The sequence below is a fragment of the Ambystoma mexicanum genome, chromosome 4q (genome assembly GCF_040938575.1).
Source record: "Ambystoma mexicanum isolate Mex_15411 chromosome 4q, UKY_AmexF1_1, whole genome shotgun sequence".
In the NCBI taxonomy this organism is placed as follows: domain Eukaryota; kingdom Metazoa; phylum Chordata; class Amphibia; order Caudata; family Ambystomatidae; genus Ambystoma; species Ambystoma mexicanum.
In genome coordinates, this window is record NC_090928.1 from 178,393,187 (window position 1) to 178,416,949 (window position 23,763).

The window sequence follows — 23,763 nt, forward strand, 5'->3', positions numbered from 1 at the left end:
CGCCACAAGAGGACAAAGATGGCAAAACCATGATGGTGTTTACTGTGTCAATCAAGAGTGAAATGAAAAGGAGGCTCAAACGTGGTTGCAGTGTTTGGAGTGCAGAGTCTGTCGAGAGTAGCCTCTAGAATCCCAATTTGTTTAGGTTTGTTAATCAGTTTTAACAAAATATCAAAATAGAACAAAACACAAAGGAAGAACAAAAGTCCTAAAATAAACCATTTATTGAGAAAAATGTATTAATTACATTTCATTAATCAGCTTTTTTTTGCATAACAAATCCGAAGCTGGGCGAAAAAAGTAAATGTTCACAGTCAGTGCACTCAACAAACAGGAGATTAAAAACATGTACAAGGTCCAGAACACCTGATAACACTAGAACTTTTTTCAAACCTAGAAAGTTCAAAAAAAAACCCTACATATTAATATTACAGTTCTCAGTCATATGAGAAATGGAGAAGAGAATACAAAAATTACAATTATGGTCCATATACAGTAGTAATGGCACTTCCACTGAAACATGCAGCTTCTTTAAATGTTGCAGACGACGTCACACAAGCAACATGTGACGAGTAGAACAGATTGGAGCAGCAGTAAAAGTGACGCCCGTCACCTGTGCAGTCTTGAGTCATGGGTAAGATAAAATGGTGTACTCTCTCTCTCGCTCATAGTCCTCATGTAAATATTACATACAGTTTTGATTAACAGTGAACTCGCAGGAGTAGATCAGGTCACCCGTTGAATGAGTTCATTCTTCATCTGTGCAAACCTGAAACGAGAGAAAGGGGCACACAATCTTGTTTAAAGGCAAAAGGAGTGGTGCAAGGAGGGAGCAGTGATGCCTGCAGCCAAATACATACAACACTCTTTCAAATCTTCCACATTCAAGATGTTTTTGTTAACCAAAAATTCAACCCAAAATCTGCATGTATATGTATGCACAACGTCCGGTTCTAATAACATATTAATCAAATCAAAATCTCAGGGCCAAGTGGTTTTGTGTTGGTAGCAGAACCCTGCAATGCATTAACCAACAGAATAGCATGTTACCTGCTATACATTTTTGTCATGCGAAAAATACTTTTACTCCTCCCAAATGGTTGAACATTTTTCATGAAAATATCACACCTATGAAGAAATACTTTCTGTGAGCTAGGGATATCGAATCGGTGGGTAGCGTTAATTTTATCTCCTGAGCCCTTATAAAGTTCCTAAAAAATGTGGCACCATTCCACGAAAGTGAATGAAACTGGACATTTTTTATAATGTTTTGAGAAGTCCCCATGGGAGGGCGGGGAATAGTAGTGGTGGTGAAAACGGGGTGATTTTCACGGTTATTGGGTGGTTCCAAAGGTTTAATTTCCTCTTTTAAATTGACATAGGGAATTGTTCCCTTTACAGCAAAAACCACTGCACAGGCATACACCAAACTTGCATGAGTAGTTATCTGGTCCCAGTCACACATTTGGCTTTGGTCTGGCGAAAATCAGTCCTGTTGATTTGTAGAAAGAACCAAAGCAGCCGGCGAATAAGACAGCCAGGCACTTTGCTCGATGAACGTAGAATCCAGGAATGCCATTGACTGATGCAAGACGGAACATTTTGTTTCTGTCTGCCATGTTGAAACTGGGGATTGAACGATGAAAGTACAGAAAGGAGCATATACCAGCTCTGTGGGGCAGTGCCTGACTCTAAGGAGGGAAATAACATGTCCTACAAGGATGGAACAATCCAGTATTTAGTAAATAATAGATACATTTGCAGCATATAAAACTCTGGAAGGGCAGATATCAATGAGAAGTTGAGAGGTATGGTCATTGTTTCCAGGCACAAAGACAACTGGCCGTAGTTGCATACACGGTTTCACTCCCTTCATTGCCTTCTAGCCATTGCCAATGGCCAGGCAAGCGGACAGTGTGCCTGGGACATGGCCTTGGGGCATGGCGCTCGGCACAGTAAACCTACCTTCATTGTCCACATCTACGGACATCTTCAAATTTGTTGTCAGTTCTCTTGGTCAAAATGTTCCCAACAGGAATTTAAATGTAGCTTTTTGTTGGGGACCTCTGACTATTCCCCAGTCTGGGAAAAACTTCACCAAAATATTCAACGCGGACTGCATATGCTTTCTTGGAAAACTTCATGCAGTTCGGTCCATGGCGACCAAGGGTGCAGGTTTCCCAAAATGTCCTTTCCCAACGTCATGGCAAGTTTGGCAGGAATGCAAACATGTTCACCACTCTATCCCTGGATTCAGCAGTCTTACTGCACTTTGCTATTTGTTTTCTTTGAAAAGGATATATTTTGCTACACTGAGATACACCCCTTTCCTCCGCAGAGTTAAGAAATGGCCCAGAGTGTTACCGAGGCATCTTTATAGACAATTTAATCATTGCAAAATACACAGATCTCACAGCTAAATTCCTGCATGTTCTTATCTAGAAAGGTAATGTGTTCAATTGATGAGGGTGTCCAAACAGACTAGAAACCCCACGTAACTCAGGGACTCTTGTAATGAATATCACTCTCATGAAGTTTCACAAAAGAATTTTAGTGATCAAACAGAAAAAGTTCTCATACATAAATGGATAACAGTGCAAATTACACAGGAAAAAACTGAACATAAAAAAGCAAATGCACATGTACAACATAAAATAAAAACATTGTTGTCAATACATGTTGTGCAAGACAAAGGAACAGAAGGGTACCATACAATCTTACGGACCATACAATTTAATTCAACATGGGCTGATCAAAATAACTTAGAAATAACAGTGTTGACATTAAACATCGTGGAAAGGAATGTCAACACAAGAGAGTGTGTCGGACACTGGTAGCGGATCTAGTGTACATAAAATTGGGTGGCCTTCATCAGGACGAGAAAAAGAATTGGGTGGTTAAGTACTGGATGCGAAATCCTGTGTTGCTCTGTGGAAAATGGGACAGTGGAGAGTATATGAGATACTGCGTGGCCGTTTGGATAAATCATGTATTATTCAGTAAGCACCCAATGCTTTCATTAATATAGAAACCCCTAGAGGGGCATACCATGTGTTTCTTGTTAGACATGGTGCATGTGGGACTCCACTGACAATCGTGGAGTGTAAGATTGGAATGTTCACCATTTATGTTGAAGATATGCAGCTTTCTGTTTGAGTGCACTTGGCTCATCATCAAATCATGAATTGATGCTTTGGTCTCGTGTTTACGTTTTCTTCGTGACCAGGAGGACCAAAATGTCGAATGTCCAAGTGATTGGTTAAATGTTTTGAGGATGATGGTGAGGTTGTCTCTGGGATGGTTGTCCAAGATTTTGTCTGATAAAAAATGTCCTTAAAGTTATCAGCATCTACCTTTTACAGGACTGTTTGGTTTGCCTGAGCAAATGTCACACACAGATTCCTTTTCTGTTGCGTGTTTGAATTTTTTTAAACCAGCTGAGTTTTGAGATGCATATTTTAATTATCACTTGAACAGGTCTCTGTTAATGCCGATATACAAGTATAAATGGCTTGGGGAATGTTTATGGTACATTTAATAGCTGATATTGCCTTCGAAGATTCCAACACTATTTCAGGCCTGCATTTGGTCCTGGGTGATTGTTTTTTTTTTGTTTATTATGTTGACGCAGTGCTAATTTGTTGGGTGTTGTATAGTGTTCCATCTTCAGGAGGTACGAAGGGGTCGATCTTGGTTATTGGCACCGCAGTGGGTGACTATTTTCTGCTTTTGCCAAGGGTCTTTCTCATGGGTGGGCAGTGTTCTCTTGTGGGTGGCTAAGTTTCCTGTTGCATTGCATGAAGTGGACACTGCCAGGAAAAGAAGGTTGTTGGGCTGGCTCTGTGGGCTTGATCGTTGGGACGCTTGCGTTCAGCTTGGGCAAATGGTTAACTTTGGTAACTTTGTCAAGAAGATGAGGCAGATTAAGGTTAGTGAGAGGAGAGCAATTGTTTTGTTTGCAACGTTAGGTTAGGTAACAAAATGACCTCGCCATCATCGTCACATTGAATTGGGAATGACATTGAATTGGCAATGATAGCCCCAAATATAACCAGAGATCTATTGCCCTATGCCATCCCACTCTTACTATTCTGGGAAACCCATCATTCAGGCAACATGTCTGCCAGAATATCATTCTGTTAGAAGCGGGGAAAAGGTTGGATAAGTGTCTTGACGTGCTGAATCTCAAGACAAATCTGACAACACTGTCTGGAAGTGAGTTGTGGAGTACCGCCCCCCGTAAAAACCTGGCAATTGGGCAAAATGTTTTTTTAAGGAAACTGGTGGGGTTATCTCCAGACACACCTAGGGACGCATTGCAGCGCAAGCTTGTGATTCCTAGTTTAGGAGGTCAGGCTTGCACTCGTTTTGCCCAGTTTCTTTTTTATATAAGCCCACTTTGATTCCTCAATGAACCCCAATATAAAGAAGCCCTGGAGGGAATGCTCAGCTGCACCATGCAGGGCAAATACCAATGGTTCTCAGAGGGGGCTGCTCTTTTCAAGAAAAAGGGGCATTGTGTAATTTAGAGTATCTAAGAACGTCGTCAAAAGGGCAACGGAAAAGGTTGATTTTAGAGTGTGCCAAAAATGTAGAATGGGTAAATACCCAGAAGCACATTTCAAAGCTTCAGTCTCTGAAAGTGTATACGGAGTGTTGTGCTGAGAAGGCCCCCGAAATTGTATTACAAAGTTGAATTCTCGTGAGTGCAGGAGAATCATACTAACGATTAAGCTAAATGTTTTCCCTGTGTGTACCAGAACCCGATCTCCATGGCCAGGATTGGATAAGAAATGTCTATGTGTGCTGGGAATGAATGGGCATCTTTTAAAATTTCTTATTTGTATGTAAGATTAACATTGTGCCGAGAAGAAGATGGCTAAGGCCGCCGTTCTTAAATAATAATATCAGAAGCTACACTTGACAGATGAGGATTTTATATTTGATATTTTAACATATGACACACTGTGAGCGACAACAGATAATACTAGAGCCGTTTACCTGACATGTCCCAACACAATGGTCAGGTAGAGTCAGGCAATTGCCAACAACTACACACACCTCAATGCCTTTTCCCTTCCCCACTAGGATAAAAAGCATAGCACAGGAGCACACTTTGAGCAAGGCCGAACACATGAGGAAGCAGCTATTCCAGGACGGCAGTTCAAACGGAGGAGAAAGGTGGCGAGACCTGAAAGGACATCAAGGAGGGAGTTGCCCTTGTCCTTTTCAACCCAGACCTGCGAAGCCTCTGACAAAAAAAGACCGGTAATCGCAGCTGGCAAATGGTGCGACAGATGTCAGTGGTACATGGAACCCTCCTGCACCGATAGCCAGGGCGGGTAGACGCGGTTGCCATTGTGGTACCGTCCTTTACTCTAGTGGCAAAAGAAACACCAACGAGTTAAGCACAGCTGGTGAGTCAGAAGAACCTGATAGTGGGCTGGGCTGTGTAAGGCTCAAGGTTGCAGTGGCAACATTAAGAAGATTAAGATAGAGATCTCGCAAACCGACTTGGTACCAGAAATAGAGTGGTTCGGCACCACGTGGGAAGCTCAAAGAAGGTTTCTGGCTGGTACCCCTCCCCTGAACAAGGAAAGTATTGAACTGACATATAGTGAAACTACAAGTACCAAGAGCCAGTAGGGAAGGCCGATGTGAGGAGTCAAGGTGGTCATACAAGGGTCAAGACAACTCCTTGTACATTTGTGGAAGAGGCGTTTGCGCCCAGCAGAGGGGAACGCCATGTGAACTGTGATGGTGCGAATAAACATGCACTTGCCATAAGCTAACAGATTGACCCAGCGAGACATGATCGCCCAATCGGAAGTCTGTTTAAAGTTGGCAAGTGCTGTGAAAGCTCTGAGCCTGGATAAGGGGAACCTAACAAAAAAGATGATTGTTTAAAAAGATGTTGAGGTTCTTGATTCTTAAAAATAAGAGAACTGTGATTGAAAGGTGATAGTGAACCCGACTGAGGGACGCCAAGAGAAAACATCTGAAGAAGCTAAGTGAACAACATTGTGACGACAAATATGAACTCGACTGAGGGATGTCCACAGTGAATGGTTGGTCTGAGCCTGATTGAGATGAGTGAGAGGAGGATCGTAGCCTGGCTGAGGGAGATCCAAGGGTGGAGGGTAACCACCCGATGTGAAGATTAGCAGAAGGAACTGTTTGTTTTGGCATATCAGGCCCCTCTGAAGCAAGATACTTTGCATGAGAAGAGACTTAAGCACAGAAGGCCCTGATATAGAGAAAAGGAACTGTAAGCTCATGCCAGAGAAGACCAGGAGTGTGCGGTGCTCAAGAGTCCCGCCTTGTCCTGTGCTAAAAACATGGAGAAGGGAGACCCCGGCCATAACATCCTGACTTATCATTTTTGTGAACACTTCTTTCTTTTCTTGTGAACATTATCCCACACTATTTTGTAGCATAGCGGTAAGGATTGGCAATAGGTTTTTTTTTAGTATATACCCTTTTTATTTTGACTAGACTATGATTGTATTATTATTTGATGGTCTTAGCTTGCTCCCATCTTAGATTTAGATTAGGCGTTTATCTCACCCATTTTACAGTTTAATAAACACCCTTGAACTGTGATCACTTGTGTCTGTCTTACTTTGATACCATGCCTTCCTTATACTATGCAGTAGTGTTTTTTGAATGTCTGTACTGAGCTCCAAGTTGCCGCTTTACAAATGGCTTCCAGCAGTACATTTGCTAGGAAAGCAACCGTTGCTCCTGTACTTCTTGTGGAATGTGCCCTTGGTGTTGAAGGTAATCCACCTTGCAATAGTTGCTTTGATGACTGCCTGTCCTTCTCTTCCTATTGCGATGGACACAAATAATTGTTGTGCTTTTCGGATATCCTTTGTTTTGTCAAGATAGAACATTACTGCTCTTCTCACATCTATGGTATGAAGAGATATTTCTCCTCTACTTTGTGGCTTTTGGAAGAAAGCTGGCAATTCATTTGACTGGTTTACTTGGAATTTTGAAATTAATTTCAGGAAGAATCTAGGATGTGTTCTAAGGACCACTTTGTTTTTATGTATAGTAACGAACGGTTCAGAGACCAACAGTGGTTGTAGTTTACTTATTCTTCGAACAAATGTTATAGCAATGAGAAAAGTCACCTTGTATGTGATGTCTTTAAGAGAGGCTTTGTGTATGGGTTCAAAAGGCTATCCGATGAGCTGGGTGAGTACTATGTTTAAATCCCTTCCCAGTGGATGTACGTCAGTGATGGGTAAATGCATTTTTTTAACACCTTCTATAAAGGCTTTAACTACTGGTACTTTCCACTATGACGGTTTTTGTTGTGAGGTGGTGTATGCTGCTAAAGCTGCCAAATACACAGTGAGTTATACACTCAGCCCGAGTCTAGCAAGTACATAAGATATTCCACTACATCAGAAGTTAAGGAATCTATGGGGTTAATTTTTTTTTTTTTCATTTGCACCAGAACACAAATCTTTTCCACTTGTTAAAGTAGCAATGCCTTGTGCTGGGGTTTCTTGCTTCCTAATGATATCTGTGTGCTTTGCAGGAAATTGGAGATGTTGAAACTGATTGTAGGAGCCAGGCTGCTAAGCTGGTTGTCTGAGGTGTAGGATGTGTTACCTGCTTGCTCTTCTGTATGAGCAGATCTTGTATTGGATGTAGCTTGATTGGTGGGCATATAGACATGCTCATTAGGTTTGAGTATAATGACGGTCTGCCCCACAATGGTGCAATGAGGATCATTGTAAGGATCATTGTAAGGTTCTCTTGGTGCATCTTATGAATTATTTTGCAAATGAGTGGTGTTGGGGGTAAAAGCATATGCGAATATCCCTGACCAGGTAATCCATAGTGCATTACCTAGGGACCCAGGTTGGGGGAACCTGGCCGGTAGTCTTTGTATTTTTTGTTTTCTTTTGTTGCGGATAGGTCTATTTTCGGATGACCCCATATCGCAGTAATCCATTTGAGTGTATTAGTGTTGAGTTCCCACTCATGGTCTGGTATTACGACTCTGTTGAGGAAGTCTGCCAGAGAGTTTTGAACCCCTGGGATGTGCTGTGCCTGTATGGCAATGCCCCTTTGTATGCACCAGCACCAGATGTTCTTTGCCAGAGTGGATAGCTGCTTTGAATGCATTCTGCCTTCGTTGTTGATGTAGAACATAGCGGCTGCGTTGTCTGTATGAGGATGGTTTTTCCCTGTTTGTTTGTGAAGGAAAGTAGCACAATTAGCAGCTCTAGCCAGTTTGTGTTTTTTCGTTTTGCTATCCATTTCCCATGGGCAGTGCGGTAGAGGCAATGCGCCCACATCCTGCCAGTGATGCACCTGTTACGTGTGTGGCTGCAGGTTACATGAAAGGTCTTTCTAGGTTTGTGTTGTTTGGTGACCACCAGAGGAGACCTTTGTGCACTTTCTGAGAGACTACCTCTAGATCTTCCCATTGGCCTGTTTTTTGTGACCATTGATCTGTTAGCCACTGCTTCATTGTGCACATTCTTAATCTTGCATGTGGTATGATGAATATGCAAGATGCCATCATGCCTAGAAGTCTCATAACTTTTCTGACGGATAACATTTTGTCTGGTTTGAAAAGGGGGACTCGTTTTTGTAAGGCCTGTACTCTCTGGTGTCGGGTACGTTGTGGCTCTTCAAGCATTTAGAACTGCCCCTAGGAAGACCTTCTCCCTGCTTGTTGTTTGGCTTTACTTTTTCCTTGATGATTGAGACCTAGGCTGTGTAACAATTGTACTGTTTGGTGAGGCACTCTTGTGCATCCCTTGCCAATCATCTATATAAGGATTGCCTCACATCGTAAATGTGCCTCAACCACTGCGAACACCTTGGTGAAACAAGCAAGTGCCAAGGGAATTCCAAAAGGAAGTACCTTGCATTGGTAGTGTTTGTTCAGTTTTTGAATTTGAGGTATTTTCTAAGACCTTGAAACATGGAAATACAAAAGTGCGCATATTTAAGATCCAATGTCGCCAAGATGTTTCTCTCTGTAAGGAAGAGGTATGAGTTCCTACAATGTTGTTGAATTTTTGGCATATTTTTTTGCTGGCCTACATCTAGGACTGGTCTCATCAATTCGTCCTTTTTTGGCACTAGAAAGTAAACAGAATATGTTCCAGTGTTTACCTGGTCTGCTGGCACCCCTTCTATGGCTGCCTTTTGTAGCAGTTCTTGTATCTGCTTCAGTAGTAACTTTACGTGTTCTGGGAGGATGTTTCAACTTCTGCGTAGCTGATTGCACGGTTTTTGTAAAAGGTTGATGCAGTACCCTTTCCTTAGGATAACATCAGACAAGTTGGTCTTAAGTATTCTGTCCCATATGTGGGTGTATGTTTTGATGAGATTCCCTACACGGGTTATATGCGAGGCGACTGACAGCGGTAGTCTCCACAGCACAACCTGATGTCGGCCCTATGGAGCTGGGGGCCGGCTGCGAGGAGCCAGTTTCCTCTACCTCGAGAACTTCTGTGTTAACAGTGGGCTTGTACATTTTCTTTTCAGCCTGCATTACGTGGGTGCCCACCTTTTGGTTCGACGCTTCTCTAGTGTTTTTCGATTAAGGAGCCTACAGGCCTTACACCGAGAGTCGTCATGGTCCCTTGGAAGGCGTGTCCTTTAAAGGCAATTTCGGATTACAGCATGGGCAAAATTTAAACGGTTTTCTCCATTGGGATGACCTGAAACGAGCGAGCTAGTATTATAAGTAAAGGCCCAGTGGGGCTAAATGCATTCTCTAATTTTACAGAAAAAAATGTGTAATGTTATCCCTCCCTGACTCTCCCTACTGCATCGCCTTTTCGACGTGTTGCGCCATTTGTTTTTCTTTTGTTGCTCAGCTGCTTTCAGCTCTGCTCTTGGATGCGGTTGTTGGCATCGACAGGCCTCGACTAGGCCTCGGCAGTTGTTCCATCAACGGAGTCTTTGTGTTTAGCATCCAACATCAGTGGCGGAATAAAACAATACGGGGATGCCAACGTGTGAGGGATCATGGGTACCCATACACATAGGGCAGGGATAGTCTTACAGGGACCAGAGGAGCCACCCACATGTAGGAGCCTAATTTAGCATCTTATCAATCCAATGGCCAAGACAAAGATTTGGAACAGGAGAACTTTAGTTTGCTCTTCTTTTGATTCTCCTTTTTTACGCTTGCAGAGTTATGCAAGACTTCTGAGTACCCAACTTGAGGGAAGTGGGTTGGGAGGGGGTCAGTGCAACAACCCAGAAGTGCAAATATAATTGTTAAAAAATTTACCGATCGATCAGACTGCTTTTGTAAAAGAAGGGGGCGGAACTGGTGACAGCAATAGGTTTTAGCCAAATGAACAACTTTGACATCCTTTTCTAAAACATCTGCCTTAAGGGCTTCACCTCAACACCATACTCAGAAACTGCTTTTCCTGAAAATAAAGTATTTTTATTTTTGTCACCTCTTTCCTGTTACCTTTCATGACCCAAGATATTATTCTCCTCAATGTCTCCAAATAACTAATACAAATTGTAAGCGCAACAGATACTGTATTGAGTTTCCTGACAGATCAACTCAATTTTGGCGTTTGCCCATAGAGGCAGTGAGAGTGCAGACTGTAGAGGAACTTTTCTGAGCACACATGGCTCTTGGTCTGTAATGATTGCATTGAGTGGTGCATAGAGTGAACAGAATACCTGAGCGGAATACTGCATTGGGGTTGGCATGAAGTGGAGGCTTTTCCAACGGTTGCCCCACTCCTATAAGTCTATGCCTCTGCAGCACGCTGTTCCTGTAGCAATTGGCACCAACTTTCATACCTGCTTAGGATGCCACAGTTACAATCGTTACATCAGCTGTCCACCCTCAGCGAGCAACCTGCAAGCAGACCATATAACAATGATGGCACACCGTGTAGAAAAATACAAAGGCAGCTATGCTGAAGAAGAAAACAGGCGGAGTACAGTTCAGTGTCCTTTCTCAGGTCTGGGCATTTTCCACATAGACCTTTCAAGTGATCAGATCTGTGGTAGGCGAGCTGAACACTCAAAGTTGACGCTATGTCTGTACTGCTGGACTATGGTTGGTTCCAGCTGTTTTACTAATACTAAGCTGTTTCAAACCCCCATTTAGGGTGGGGATTTTCTACCCTTCTGTCCCTTCCAGATTGGACTATGGAGCCATAATTTCTAGGAAAATACTGGAACACTGTAAATACTAGCTTCAAACCGACGAGCAATCATGCAGCCATGGATGTCTGTCAACAACCAAGCGCTCCAATCACTTTCCATTATGCACTACACACATCAACCAGAAAACGATGTCCCTCGCCGGTCACTGCAATATTGCAACTCCAATGCCAAAACCCCCATCATCTACCGGTACCGCCCCTCCACAGAACCACCGACCGGCAGAACTTGTTGGAAAGAAATCGAGTAAATAACAACAGGGGAGGTGCACAACCAATGCAAGATAAAGCCTGTGAGTCCCAATTCACCAAGAATCATACTGGCAGGCAGCAAATGGGTGCTTCTGATCTGGACGCATCAACCCCTCCGGTTTCGCCTCTCCTTCCCCTACCAACCCTTAAACCCACCTACTCTTTTACAGAACATAGTGCCAAGAAGTCACCAAAGTAGTACAAGTCGCCCTATAAAAGACCAGGTTACATTACAGAATAGTTAGCAATCTAGTATCTAGCAAGTGGAATAATAAAGGATTATACATGTCAACCTAAGGAATAAAGTGTGTGCTGATAAAAGAAATGTACTTTCAAAATAAAAAATGCATGGCACACTTTTGAAACACGATTTCACTTTGCTTCCTCACTCGCCTCTTTAAGTAACAATTGGCAGAGGCATTAAGGTTTCAGATGGCTCACTTCCCCTTGTTGGAAAAGGATCTATCAAAAATAGGGAGCATGGTGCTGCTCACAATTCGAAAGCAGTCTGTGGGTGCAGAACGGAGGCAACTGATGAAGATGTGGCAAACCGCGTCATACAGGATGGCCATGGGGTAGATAAAACTACTGAGAAATACTATGGGGCTAAGTATTTAGAACAAAGATGTAAATTACGGAGAGCCATTCCGCCTGTGATGATGGTTTCACCATGCATAGAGACTGGGGAACTGAACAATCGACACCCAGAGCAAAGGCGATTCACAATGGCTGTACAGCGACAATTTCCTGACCTGCCAAAGCAGACAATGGAACAGTCCCAACAAAAGACCGGATGACGCTGAATCGGGGGCACTTAGCCTTTGCTAGAGTCTCAAAACGGTCAAATAGACCATCTTGTCTTTGATCATGCTCAATTAGTAAAACGAACTAAATGTGAAAGACGTCACCCACTTCAATCTGACTCACTGTTATTCTTTGGGCTGAACGGAGGCGGTTTATTAAAAAAAAAAAAAATCTTTCAACGAGATTGGTCGGATGTAGGTCATGCATTCTTCAGGGATGGCAGAATAATTCGCATGAGTATTTGCTTTATAATGCTACAAGTTAATAATTAAACAGCGTGCTGCTGAAAGCCAAGGGTAAAGTTCTCCTCAACCCCCTTTACTGGTCTATGCCAGCCTGAAATATGGACCACTGTGGTCTTCAAGATAATCCTATTAAGTCTCTATTGTATATATGGTTAAGTTATTACAATATGCAGATTCTATTTTTATGAGGGTATTTGTTTTGTGATGTGTAAAGATTTTTGTTTTTAACTAAATCACATCAATGAAAAAAAAGCTTAATAATTAGTATGACATTTTTATTACATAGTCTAGTATGGTTAAGATGTTCACGTGAATATCAGAATAGGTACCCCTTTGTTTGTTACCTGCTATTGTTAGATATATAGTCTGAAGAAAATTTTCGTTGTGTTAAAGTTCCAAATCATGCAAAATGAAAATATTGAAAAACTTGCACAGCCAATTCCTGAATGTTTAGGACAATATCAATTCTAAACACCTATCAACCCTTTCCTGTTTCACGTGCTTCCATTACAAACAAAACAGTGTGCAATGAGCATCAAGAGGACCATTGTAAAACACTTTCCTGGCGTAGGCATTGAAAGCTCACCGGTACCCGGTTTGATATTTGTTGAAAAGGGAAATTGTGGTACGCACCTTGACAAACGGATGATCGAGGAGCTGGCTAGCCGTCCATCGCATCTTTGGCTCGCTTTCCAGGCAGTGAGAAAGAAAATCTTTTCCCTCTGGACTGAACTTTTCTGGGATTGGAGGCTTATTCCCCATTCCAACTTTGTACATAATTTGGAAGTTGTGTTCATATTCATGCCACGGTCTCTGCAACAGAGCAACACAAACACAAGATGAATGTATGAACATACAATCCATGTTGGTCCTTCAGAAGAACGCTAGATTCTAGAAAATACAACCAGAAGAGAGTAAGGAATTGAAATCCGAAGAACAAAAATAATCAAAGAGACAGATTATATTCACATAAGATTCCAATACCTACAAAAAGCAATTATTTAGCACTAAATCATTTAGATTCCAATAAAAAAAATACTTGGTAAAAGCAAGTGATGATATCTTAAAATGTACCTTGCCAGTGACCATTTCAATCACAACACAGCCCAGACTCCAGATATCGGCTGCACGGCCATGACCTTCTCCTTTCGCTCTCGTGATGACCTCTGGAGCCATATATGCTGCGAGACAACAAAGCATACACTGAAGAAGCACTTAAAAATAGCCCAACAACAACTCAAATGAATCCTTCACTTTAGTTTTTTTATGTTCTAATTGTATTTTTTTAGATTGGTAGCTATATCAATTTTTTTTTCCTGTTTCTTACCAGCAGTTCCAAGAGTGCTATTCACTTCTCCGGGCATGGTCTGTGCATTGTTCTTCAACTTGACTGAGCAGCCAAAGTCGCCCAGTTTAATCAGTCCAGAGGAGGTCAAGAAGATATTGGCGCCTGTGAAAACCCAACACTTTGCAGATGAATAATAAATAAAATCACAAACCCACACAAAATAAAATCACAAAACGAACGCAAGGAGGAGGCTGCTAAAGCCTTGTGCCAAGCTATATTCTTGTCCCAAGCGCTAACAGGTTGATCCTTCCAAATTAAAATGTTTCACTTAAAGCAAGAGCGAGCATTTGGCACACATTTAAGAATGGGTGAATGGAAACCATAGTTGCATTGGGTAGTAACAGTTACTGGTGGGGCGTGAACTATATTTATGCCCACCTATACAAATTAGAGACAGACTGACAGAGCTGAACAAACTAATCGCTCCCCACGTGGCCAAACCACCACAGTTCTCCATTTTCCAATTTCATGTGTGAGAAAGTCACTCAGGCCTTCTTATTTTTTCCGTAGGAGTTCTGGGATTTCTAGTTCTTTCTCCCAGAATTCCAAGGGGGAAAAACAGGACTGGATGGCTTTCTCGTGCATGGAATATGAACAATCAAGAGCTCTGTGCCCCATATCCATTCACCATGGTTTCTGCCTCTCATGACGTTGTAAGGCAACTTGCAATTGCAGACCCAGCAAGAGCCTGGGGAAAAATGCTCAGATTAAGGGAAATACTTTACTGGTCTTAGTAGGAGCTACGCTTATGGGGAAACATGTTGGGGAACTTGCCAGTATGTGGAATTCCCTCTGAAGGCTTAGCTGACCCTCCTAGGAGGAGAACAAAGAGGTATCCAATGGGTGGGGTGTGGTGGTGAGGGCAGGTATGTGAGAATTACCGCCTCCTTCCTCTGCCCAGTGCAATATTTTACTACTGGATGAAAAGAAAGCACAGACTGCTAAACAGGCCAAGCTGTCTGCTGTACTGCCAGACAAAGAGGAATTCCTAACAAGGGATAAAAACCAAGTACAGGGAATTATGCCAGTTTTATATCATAATGAAGACAAAGGGCATTAAACTATAGAATGAAAATGAAATGTTTGGGATGCAACAGTTACGGCAATGATACACCTTTGACGATGATAAAAAACAAAGAATGACAGTACCATATTTTGTAACTCAGTAGACTGCACTCTTGTTGGGAAGCCTCTTTGATAATAGGCGCCACTAATGTGCTTGAGGCGAGTCAAACTAACTTTGAAGGAATGCAAATATTCCCGGGGCTGCAGAGTTGATAACCAACTATCTGATGAGCGAAAACATGATTTGTTTTACAAGCTTCATCATATTAAAAAACACTCCAATCAATGGACCTAAATGAGAAGATAAAAGGATTCTAAGCAGAAACACCAGTGACACTCTACTTATCAGCCCTGGTTGAGACTATCAAATGAATACTAATTACATGATCCTTGTGAACAGACTGGACTGTAAAAGACCAAAGAGCTGTGTGCTACGTGCAGAGTGCAAGGCCAGCTTCCACACCATACCTTTGATGTCTCGATGCACGATCCCATGCTCGTGAAGAACATTTATGGCGATGGTGATCTGCTTCGAGTACAGACGGATGACATGCTCCTGAAGGCCCAGCCTCGACACTTCCTCCAGAGTTCCCTCGTCGCAGTACTCCATGAAGATAAACATTTCTTCCTATCAGGAGAAACCAAAGTCAACTTGTTTGGCACGGTCACTTAGTTTAAGGTCTCTTGGATTCTTTCTGCAAGCTATGGCCGCTGTTTTATACAACTCTGCAAAATGTGTACATTTATTGGGTTTGAAGAGACCCCAACCTAAATAAACACATTACTGCTTCAAGAGAATGTGCCAGCACATTACATGACATCAAGCAGTCATACATGAGAATTAAAGAAAATAACAGGAAAATCCTACCTAGCTACTCCATGTAAACAACATTCGCTATAGTTTGCGCTGCACAAGAATCGGTTGGCAAATATTCCTGCATTTGTTAACACTTTATAACACATCCCTTTGCATTCTAGCTTTACTGTTCCTTTCCAGCCTGCCTTGTTTAGATATGGATCTCTGCCTGGGTGGAAAAGGCAAGATAGAGAGGCTGCCTGCCATCTCCCTTGATGAATTGAATGAATTGTATGTGACAGCTGCTACACTAAAACAGCAAATTACTGACACAGTGATTTCAATATCAAGCAAAGCAATATACCAACACATCCACACATACAGTCCCTAGGAATCCTAAATGAAGTACATGGGCAGCCAGCCCAAGATGCGTAAGTATATTTCAGGGAGACACACAGGAATAATGTGCTGTTAGCTAGTTTTCGGAATTTATCGAACCACATTTCAACTTCTCATGATATTTCTCTCATTGAGAGAGAATCGGATGATGCTCGAGTGTGTGACTGTTAATATTGGGTATAGTACTCTCAGTTCTATGAAAATATTTTGCAACTGGAGTGGCAACAAACATTTGAATTATAATCTCAAATGAGGGGAGGCAAATAAATAAATAGTTGAGAACATTGTAGAAAAAACCAATAGCATACCTTTATCTCCCTTTAGGCAGTATGTACATGTGTAGTGGTAATTCCGCATTCTACTAAAGAAGGGATTACAGGGCCTTTTCCTTTGTTGCTATTATTGATTCCGAATAGAATTATATAATATGATCTTTTGTTGCCCAGAGACCTATTTTTCTCCGCACCCTTAGCATTATAATGTGTACGGCTGGTTATTACATATAGCTGGAGGAATGGAAAGGGTCATCAGTAGGTGCTTTTACTGATTTTCTAACTACTCTGTATTTTACTGTGGGTGTCTTAAACTGATAGTACTTATTTGAACTTCTAGTGACTTTTGTGTAACTCTGTGATAGTGTATATTTTTTAGTATAGCTGTGTATTGTTATTCCCTTTGGGTATATATTGTATATTGGGACTAACTGTACCTTACCACCAGCCTTCCTTCTTCCGTTGTGTGGATCCTGACTACTCTGCCATAGAATAGTTCAATGGATTGCTTTTCTCCTGCAGATTCCTCATCTGATCGATATCCTCATCCAGCTCTATATCCTCATCCAGCTCTCGATTAGTAGATCTATCAGATGAGGAATCTGCGGGAGAAGAATCCATAGAAAGAACATTACTGTATGTAATTTCTCCTTTCGTCTAACCTCTGTTGGTAACCCAGTCTTACTAGTCGATACATGGGTTCACACCCCTCACGAGCGGTCTGTGGAAAAATCTCCCTAACCCCCCTCAAAGAAAGTGAATCAAATATTTAGTTGTTAGGGAAGACATTTCTTCAACCTCAAACAGAACAACATGTCCACCCGCGTGGAATATCTGCTGTGCTGGGATGGGATGGGCAGATACTGCTTCCACTCCTTCCTCTTCAGCTAGTGGAGAAGGTGCTGCATCCATTGAAAAGACTGCATCGGATGCCATTTTACGCGGCCCACCAATGTGGCATTAAGACCTCCTGATGTTTCCTCATGGCCCTCTGTGGATTCTTCCAGTGAGAGCAGAAATCATTCCCATCAAGTGGGAGGGGGCGGGGGTATTATTCATCCATCCCTATATTTGATGTACTTAGCAGCCTGCGTCCGGAAGACCTGAGTTACTGCTAAATGACCCCATTTCCCAAAACTGTATTAGAGTTTAAAGCAACAAGGAAGCATTCCACCTGAAATCAATAAGTCACTAATTAGGTTGGGTGTTGCCATTTGTTGGCAAAAGCATTCATCTACAGTGCTTTGGACAACAAGCTTTGTTGAGCATGTACCCTGGCACATTTGTTTCTGTGCAGTTTTCTCAGTTTGGCTAATCATCCTTTGAATATGGAGGGCTGTGGGAAGCAGACTAAGAGTACAGTAGTCTCGATGGTGAGTAAGGGTAAACACATGTGGCCCCCTAGAGGGATACCAAGATTCAGTATAAGGTTAGACTTACATTGTCAGACAGATCTGGTCTAATCACGCTCCCAGAAAGAGATAGCTACAATATAACCATATTATGAAACAGTAGCTTAACACATTTCTGTGGCAGCAGTCCACTGCAGTTACTTAATGCATTTAAATCTGCAGTACACATGTGGAAATTGCTAAAAATCTGATCTCTGGTGTAAACTTCTAGGGACCTAAGGGGGCCCATGAAAAATGTCAAAGTTCAGGGAAGTACCCCTTTGTAGTCACTTTAGATGTTGAAAGATTTGTAGAAGTTCTGCATAGGAATTAATCAAACAAAGTCCAAAGGCAAGCCGTGGTTATGGGATGAAGCCAGCTAAGTACATATTCTACCTCACAGCTGAGGACCAAGATGCTACCAACCCCAGAGGGTTTTAGACTCAGCCAACCAGAGAAGGAAGGGAGCAAGGCAGTATTTGGGCCAATGCAAGAAGATGGTGAACCCTGCTTGTGGAGGTGGAGGGGTCCAAAACATCCCACCACTTTAGGACCCAGGGCAACATGAAGAGGATGCTGAAGAATATATCATGAACTGGGCAGAGATACTCCCAGTGCCGTCCCTCAGGATTTGGCTCGGAAAAGACAGCCGAGTGCAGGGCTACATTTAGAGGCCTGGAGACAGGATCTGGTACTCAGGCCCTTGAACCCTGGACCAGCAACGCCCCAGTCAGAAGAAAAGTAGATTAATCTGTGTAGACAAAATTATGATGAGGTATGCAACTACACGATAAAAAGTTATAACTTGCTCTTTATTTACTCGCATACAATTATCTTCATCAATGTAACCGGCGCCCCGCACAGCAGCCTCCACCCTCACTCGACATCCCTTCTCAACCGTCTCCTCGTCTCACGTCATACCTCTCCGCATTCTCTCACACACACTGACTGGAAGCCGCGAGCTAAAGGAGCCACGAGCTTTCATGAGATAGAGCCATCATTAGAATACTACATCACCCCCCCTAAACATTTTAAATGAAATTAAGAACTTACGATAAACCCAACCTTAAATAACAACTAGAAGGTTACTACATATGTGGAAAACCTAATTAATAATATTACATTATGAATGAATGCATATTTGTAAAGCTGTAAGGGAACCAACGGAATAACATGGCTAAATGCAATATAAAATATGTTACAAGTCATAATCCCTAGACCAAAACGGCAATCTCCTCTCTCTTGAACTACGCACACTCCTTCTTCCAATCACCTCCTCTCCTTGTTGTCGCTGAACCATATCTTCACCAGCATGTCTTCCCAAACCACCATATCATTTCTATTTAGAATATATTCATCCCCAAATAAATCACTCCCTCGTCTCTCCACTTTGACTTGCATGTGTCCCCTCTTATTACCTTTCCACATCCATTTACCAACTCTATCCATATTCCATACAGATCCTCCTGCAACTCTAACCGCTCTCCTGAACACTTGTATCACCTTGACAGGCCTGCTGTATTTAGAGTCTCCCTTCTTAACATTCCGTCCAAACTTGATTCGTACGAAGTCTCCCGGCAGTATTCCCAATTTAAACTTTTCAATAGGTATATTATGTAAATTATGTAGTTCTTGATGTTTGCCATGACTTTGTGACCCTGTACTCAAACCCTTTCTTTGATTAACCCATTCCGGATTAAGTAACATATTGGGAGCTCTCCCCCTCATTAATTCAAAAGGTGAAACCTCCATTCCTCTTTTAACTGACATCCTAGTACTCCATATCCTCTCCTTAAGAACCTCATCAACCGGTATAGTGTTACTCAACTCCAGTTCCACTGCTTCTACAATTACACGGTTGTATCTCTCCACCAACCCATTGGTTTGTGGATGGTATAATGACGAAAACCTCCATTTAATTCCCGTCTTCTTGGCAAATTCTTTAATTTCACTACTTCTGAACAGAACTCCATTATCACTTATTATTATTTTAGGAAATCCTTCCCTTCTGCATATCTGCATTAAGAACTTTATTATCTCATCTGTATCAATTTTCTTCACCGCTTTGACTTCTACCCACCCTGAGTAATAATCCACTAACACAATCAGGAACTTTTTCTCTCCAAACAACTTCAAATACGGTCCAATTATATCAATTCCAAGCATCTCCCATGGTGCATCACCTTTGTCAATGTTAATTGGTCTGGACTTGACAATCCTACAACTCTTATCACTGTTCTGACATGGCCAACAATTTCTGATAAACCTCTCAATCATAATATCCATGCCTGGCCACCAGTATTTCAACCGCACATTATTCTTAGTGCCTGTGATGCCATGATGGCATTGGTGCGCCTTCTCAATAAGCTCACTCCAGGAATTAATCTCCTCTCACTAGAAATCCATCCTCCATCGACAATTCATCCTTAATCTCCCAATATCTCCTACAACCTTCGCTGATAACTTTTTTCAGGCCAACCAAACTCTGTGTACCTTCTTATCTCTTGCAACTCATCATCTTTAGCCAATTCTTCCATCCACATCTCCTTGGACGTGACCTCAAAAATAACTGCCACTATTTCCTCATCTGGATCTGCACTTGCTTCATCACTCTTCAAAGGCAATCTAGATAAATAATCAACAATGATATTCCTCTTCCCTGACACATATCTCACAGAAAAATTGTACTCTTGTAATTTTAAACTGAGTCTAGCTAATCTCGGTGAGGCTTTACACATCCCTCTCACGGTGAGAACTTCTATCAAAGGTTTGTGGTCAGTTTGAATTATAAATTTGTTTCCCCACAAATATTTTCTGAAATAGTTCACTGCCCATGAACATGCCAACAATTCCTTTTCGATTACAGAATATCTGCCTTCTGTTTCTGAGATGGCCCTTGAAGCATGACTGATAGTTTTCTCATTAGCATCCTCATCTATCTGTGTTAACACTGCTCCTAAACCGTTCCCACTAGCATCCACTGTGATCTTGGTCAGCCTCCCATAAACAAATCCTCCCAATTCTACAGAATTGCAAATTCCTCCTTTTTTACTTTTAACTGCCTCACTACATTCATCACTCCAAGCAAATTTTGCATCCTTTTTTAACAATTTTCTCAACGGTTCCGTTGTACTGCAAAATTCCTTACAAATCTGTTGTAATATTCATACAACCCCAAAAAACGACCTTAATTCGTCCTTGTTTTTAGCTTCTGGTGACTCCTTGATAGCTTCCAAGGCATCTCTTTTGGGTTTAAAACCCTTACCATTCACTGCATGCCCTAAATATTCTACCTCCTCTAATCCAAATTTACATTTGCTAATCTCAATTTTCAAACCAACTTCTTCTAACCTCTTCAACACTTCCTTCAATCTCCCATCATGCTCCACAGATCCCTTGCCAAATACTATTATATCATCTTGATATACAAGCGCTCCACTCAGACCCTTCAACACACGTGTCATAATTCTTTGAAATACTGCTGCTGCAGACGCTAGTCCAAATGGCATACGTTTGTATCAATACAACCCAGGAGGTGTAACAAATGCTGTAATGTCTCTACAATCTTCTGTTAAAGATATCTGATGATAAGCGCTCGATAGGTCCAAAGTAGAAAATACATCAGCATTATCAATACGATTCAACATTTCAGATATGATAGGAAGTGGAAAAACATCTGTTATAATGTTCTTGTTGACGTCTCTCAAATCCACACAAATCCTAGGTTTGCCATTTTTCTTCAATGCAACTACAATAGGGCTCACCCACTCGGATGACTCAATTTTCTCTATAACTCCTTCAGTTTCTAATAAAATCTATTCCTCAGCAATAGCAAACGGAATGGGCCTGGATTTTGTGTGCCTAACAGGTATCGCTCCCTTCTTGAGGCGAATTCTGTGTGAAAAATCTTTTAACAACCCTAATTTTACAGCTTTTCCTTGCTCTTTTTCCTTGACTTCCTTACTTTCCCGTGCTTGACTCTTATTGACAACCAAGACCTGCTCTTCATTACATGGATCCAACCTGATTCTCAGTCCAGCTTGATCTCTCCACCCCAAAACGTCTACTCCTTTTTCTGCTACGTATACTTTTACTTGAGACCGTCTGTCTTTGAATTGAATAATACTCGAGAACCAACCAATCATCTTGATTTTGGATCCCTCAAACCCACCAGGATTTAATATGTCTGATGCTTCCATCTTAGTTTTGAGGCCACGTTTTGCTAAATTTGTCCATGTTTTCTTTGTGATAATTGTCAATGGCGAACAACTATCCACTTTCACCTTGAGTTTCCAGTTGTCCAGGAATACATCACAACTCGGGCATTTAAATTCTCCATTAGGTGGTTCTCGTATCAGGAACACTCTCTTCATCCGATTCCTCTTCTTCTTCATTTATGGCAGAGACTTTCTTCCTCCTTCTACACGTAACAGCGACAATTATAACATCTGTCTCCTTCCCTCTGTTGGTTATACTGAACCCTTTGATCATTTTGAGCCCTGGGTTCATTCTTCACCCAATTATTTCCTCTATATGAATTCCCTTTTTGCTCAAAATTCTTCATTCTGTTATTTCGTCCTGCATTGATTTCACCTTTCTCTTTGTTCTTAACATTCGTCCCACCTCTGTCTTAAGTTCGAATTACATTCACCTGAGCTTGCTCTTCTGTTTCCTTCTCTTGTATTTCCTTGCTGCTCTGGCTATGTTTTTGCATACTTTGTACAGCTTCTTCTTTCTTGCTTCTCATCTCCTTCGAACACAATTGAGTGTGTTCCACTCGCTTTGCTATGGCTATGGTTTCGGGTAGGGATGGGTTGCCCACCATCCATAATCTGTCCTGAATAATGTTATCTTTCGAGTGGATAATAATTTGATCTCTGATCAACTCATCCAGGGTGATGCCGTTGCCAAATTGGCATGTCTGTGACAGTACTCTCAATGCAGAAACATATTCTTCATTGCTCTCATGTTCTTTCTGCACTCTAGTATAGAACTTGTACCTGTTTATAGCTACATTGGTTTCTGGAGCATAATACTTGTCCAATTGCCTAATAGCTCTATCATGTTCATCCGCGTCACCATCTTCATCCACGGTTAATTCTGGCAATTCTCTGAACTTCCTTTGTCCTTCCAACCCCAATGCGTGTAGCAGTAGCAACCTCTTTTTCCGGGATGTGAGTTCCTCCTGTTCTACAGCTTGAATATAATTTAACCAGAACTCTTTCCATTCTGACCACAGGACCACTGGTTGACCAGGAGTTGGAAGAAAACTTGCCGGCGGTTGTATGCTGATGCCTTGCAGCATCCTGCAGTATTAAACTCTTGTATCTTCTTGTTATGTAAATGTTTCCTGTGTACACTCTTGGAATTGCTAAAATCGGTTTATTTGTCAATTGTATACAATATTTTCCTCCAAGTACTGTGAGGAGGAGGAGTGGATCACCGTCTACTCCTCATTCTGCCTAGATGTCAGGCAGATCATGTGACTTGGATTATTACGGGTCCTTTCCTCTACTGTGCCAAACACGCTGTAATGACACGCAACCTGTCACACGGGGCGGAGCACAGCTCAACACAACTGTGGACCCGACTGTCTGCACAAACCAACGCACTGCCAACGCATTAGTTCGTAGCGTCTGCTCTACTGCAGCACAAGCCTGCACCGTGTGGCGCAGCAGCTCGGAGCATACGCTCTACGTTATTTCCCAAAGTGAGCCTGCTCTCCCTTACAGCACAAGCCTGCAGGGCGTGGTGCAGCGGCTCGGAGCATCCGCTCTCCGTTATTTCCCGAAGTGTGCCGGCAACGTCACAACTCCAATAAAATCAGCTGCTGTTGCTGCTTTCACCCAAGTCGGCCCGTGGGTTCTCAAGGCGCCGGCATCCTCATCGCCATTTGAGGTATGCGACTACACGATAAAAAGTTATAACTTGCTCTTTATTTACTCGCATACAATTATCTTCATCAATGTAACCGGCGCCCCGCACAGCAGCCTCCACCCTCACTCGACATCCCT

The 23,763-nt window shown here is 42.1% G+C and overlaps 1 protein-coding gene across 5 annotated transcripts in view; it reads right to left on the bottom strand.

Annotated features, from left to right (window-relative positions):
• Positions 1-206: 206 nt before the first annotated feature.
• MAP3K4 (mitogen-activated protein kinase kinase kinase 4) overlaps positions 207-23,763 on the bottom strand; it is a 516,131-nt gene continuing 492,574 nt past the window's right edge. For all 5 annotated transcript variants that reach the window (XM_069607700.1, XM_069607697.1, XM_069607696.1 and 2 more), the window contains 5 exons: positions 15,360-15,519; positions 13,806-13,928; positions 13,553-13,659; positions 13,112-13,291; positions 207-769 (listed from right to left, as the gene is read on the bottom strand). In XM_069607700.1, coding sequence (XP_069463801.1) covers positions 749-769; positions 13,112-13,291; positions 13,553-13,659; positions 13,806-13,928; positions 15,360-15,519 — 591 coding nt within the window. In that variant the 3' untranslated portion in view covers positions 207-748. The remainder of the gene's footprint in view (positions 770-13,111; positions 13,292-13,552; positions 13,660-13,805; positions 13,929-15,359; positions 15,520-23,763) is intronic.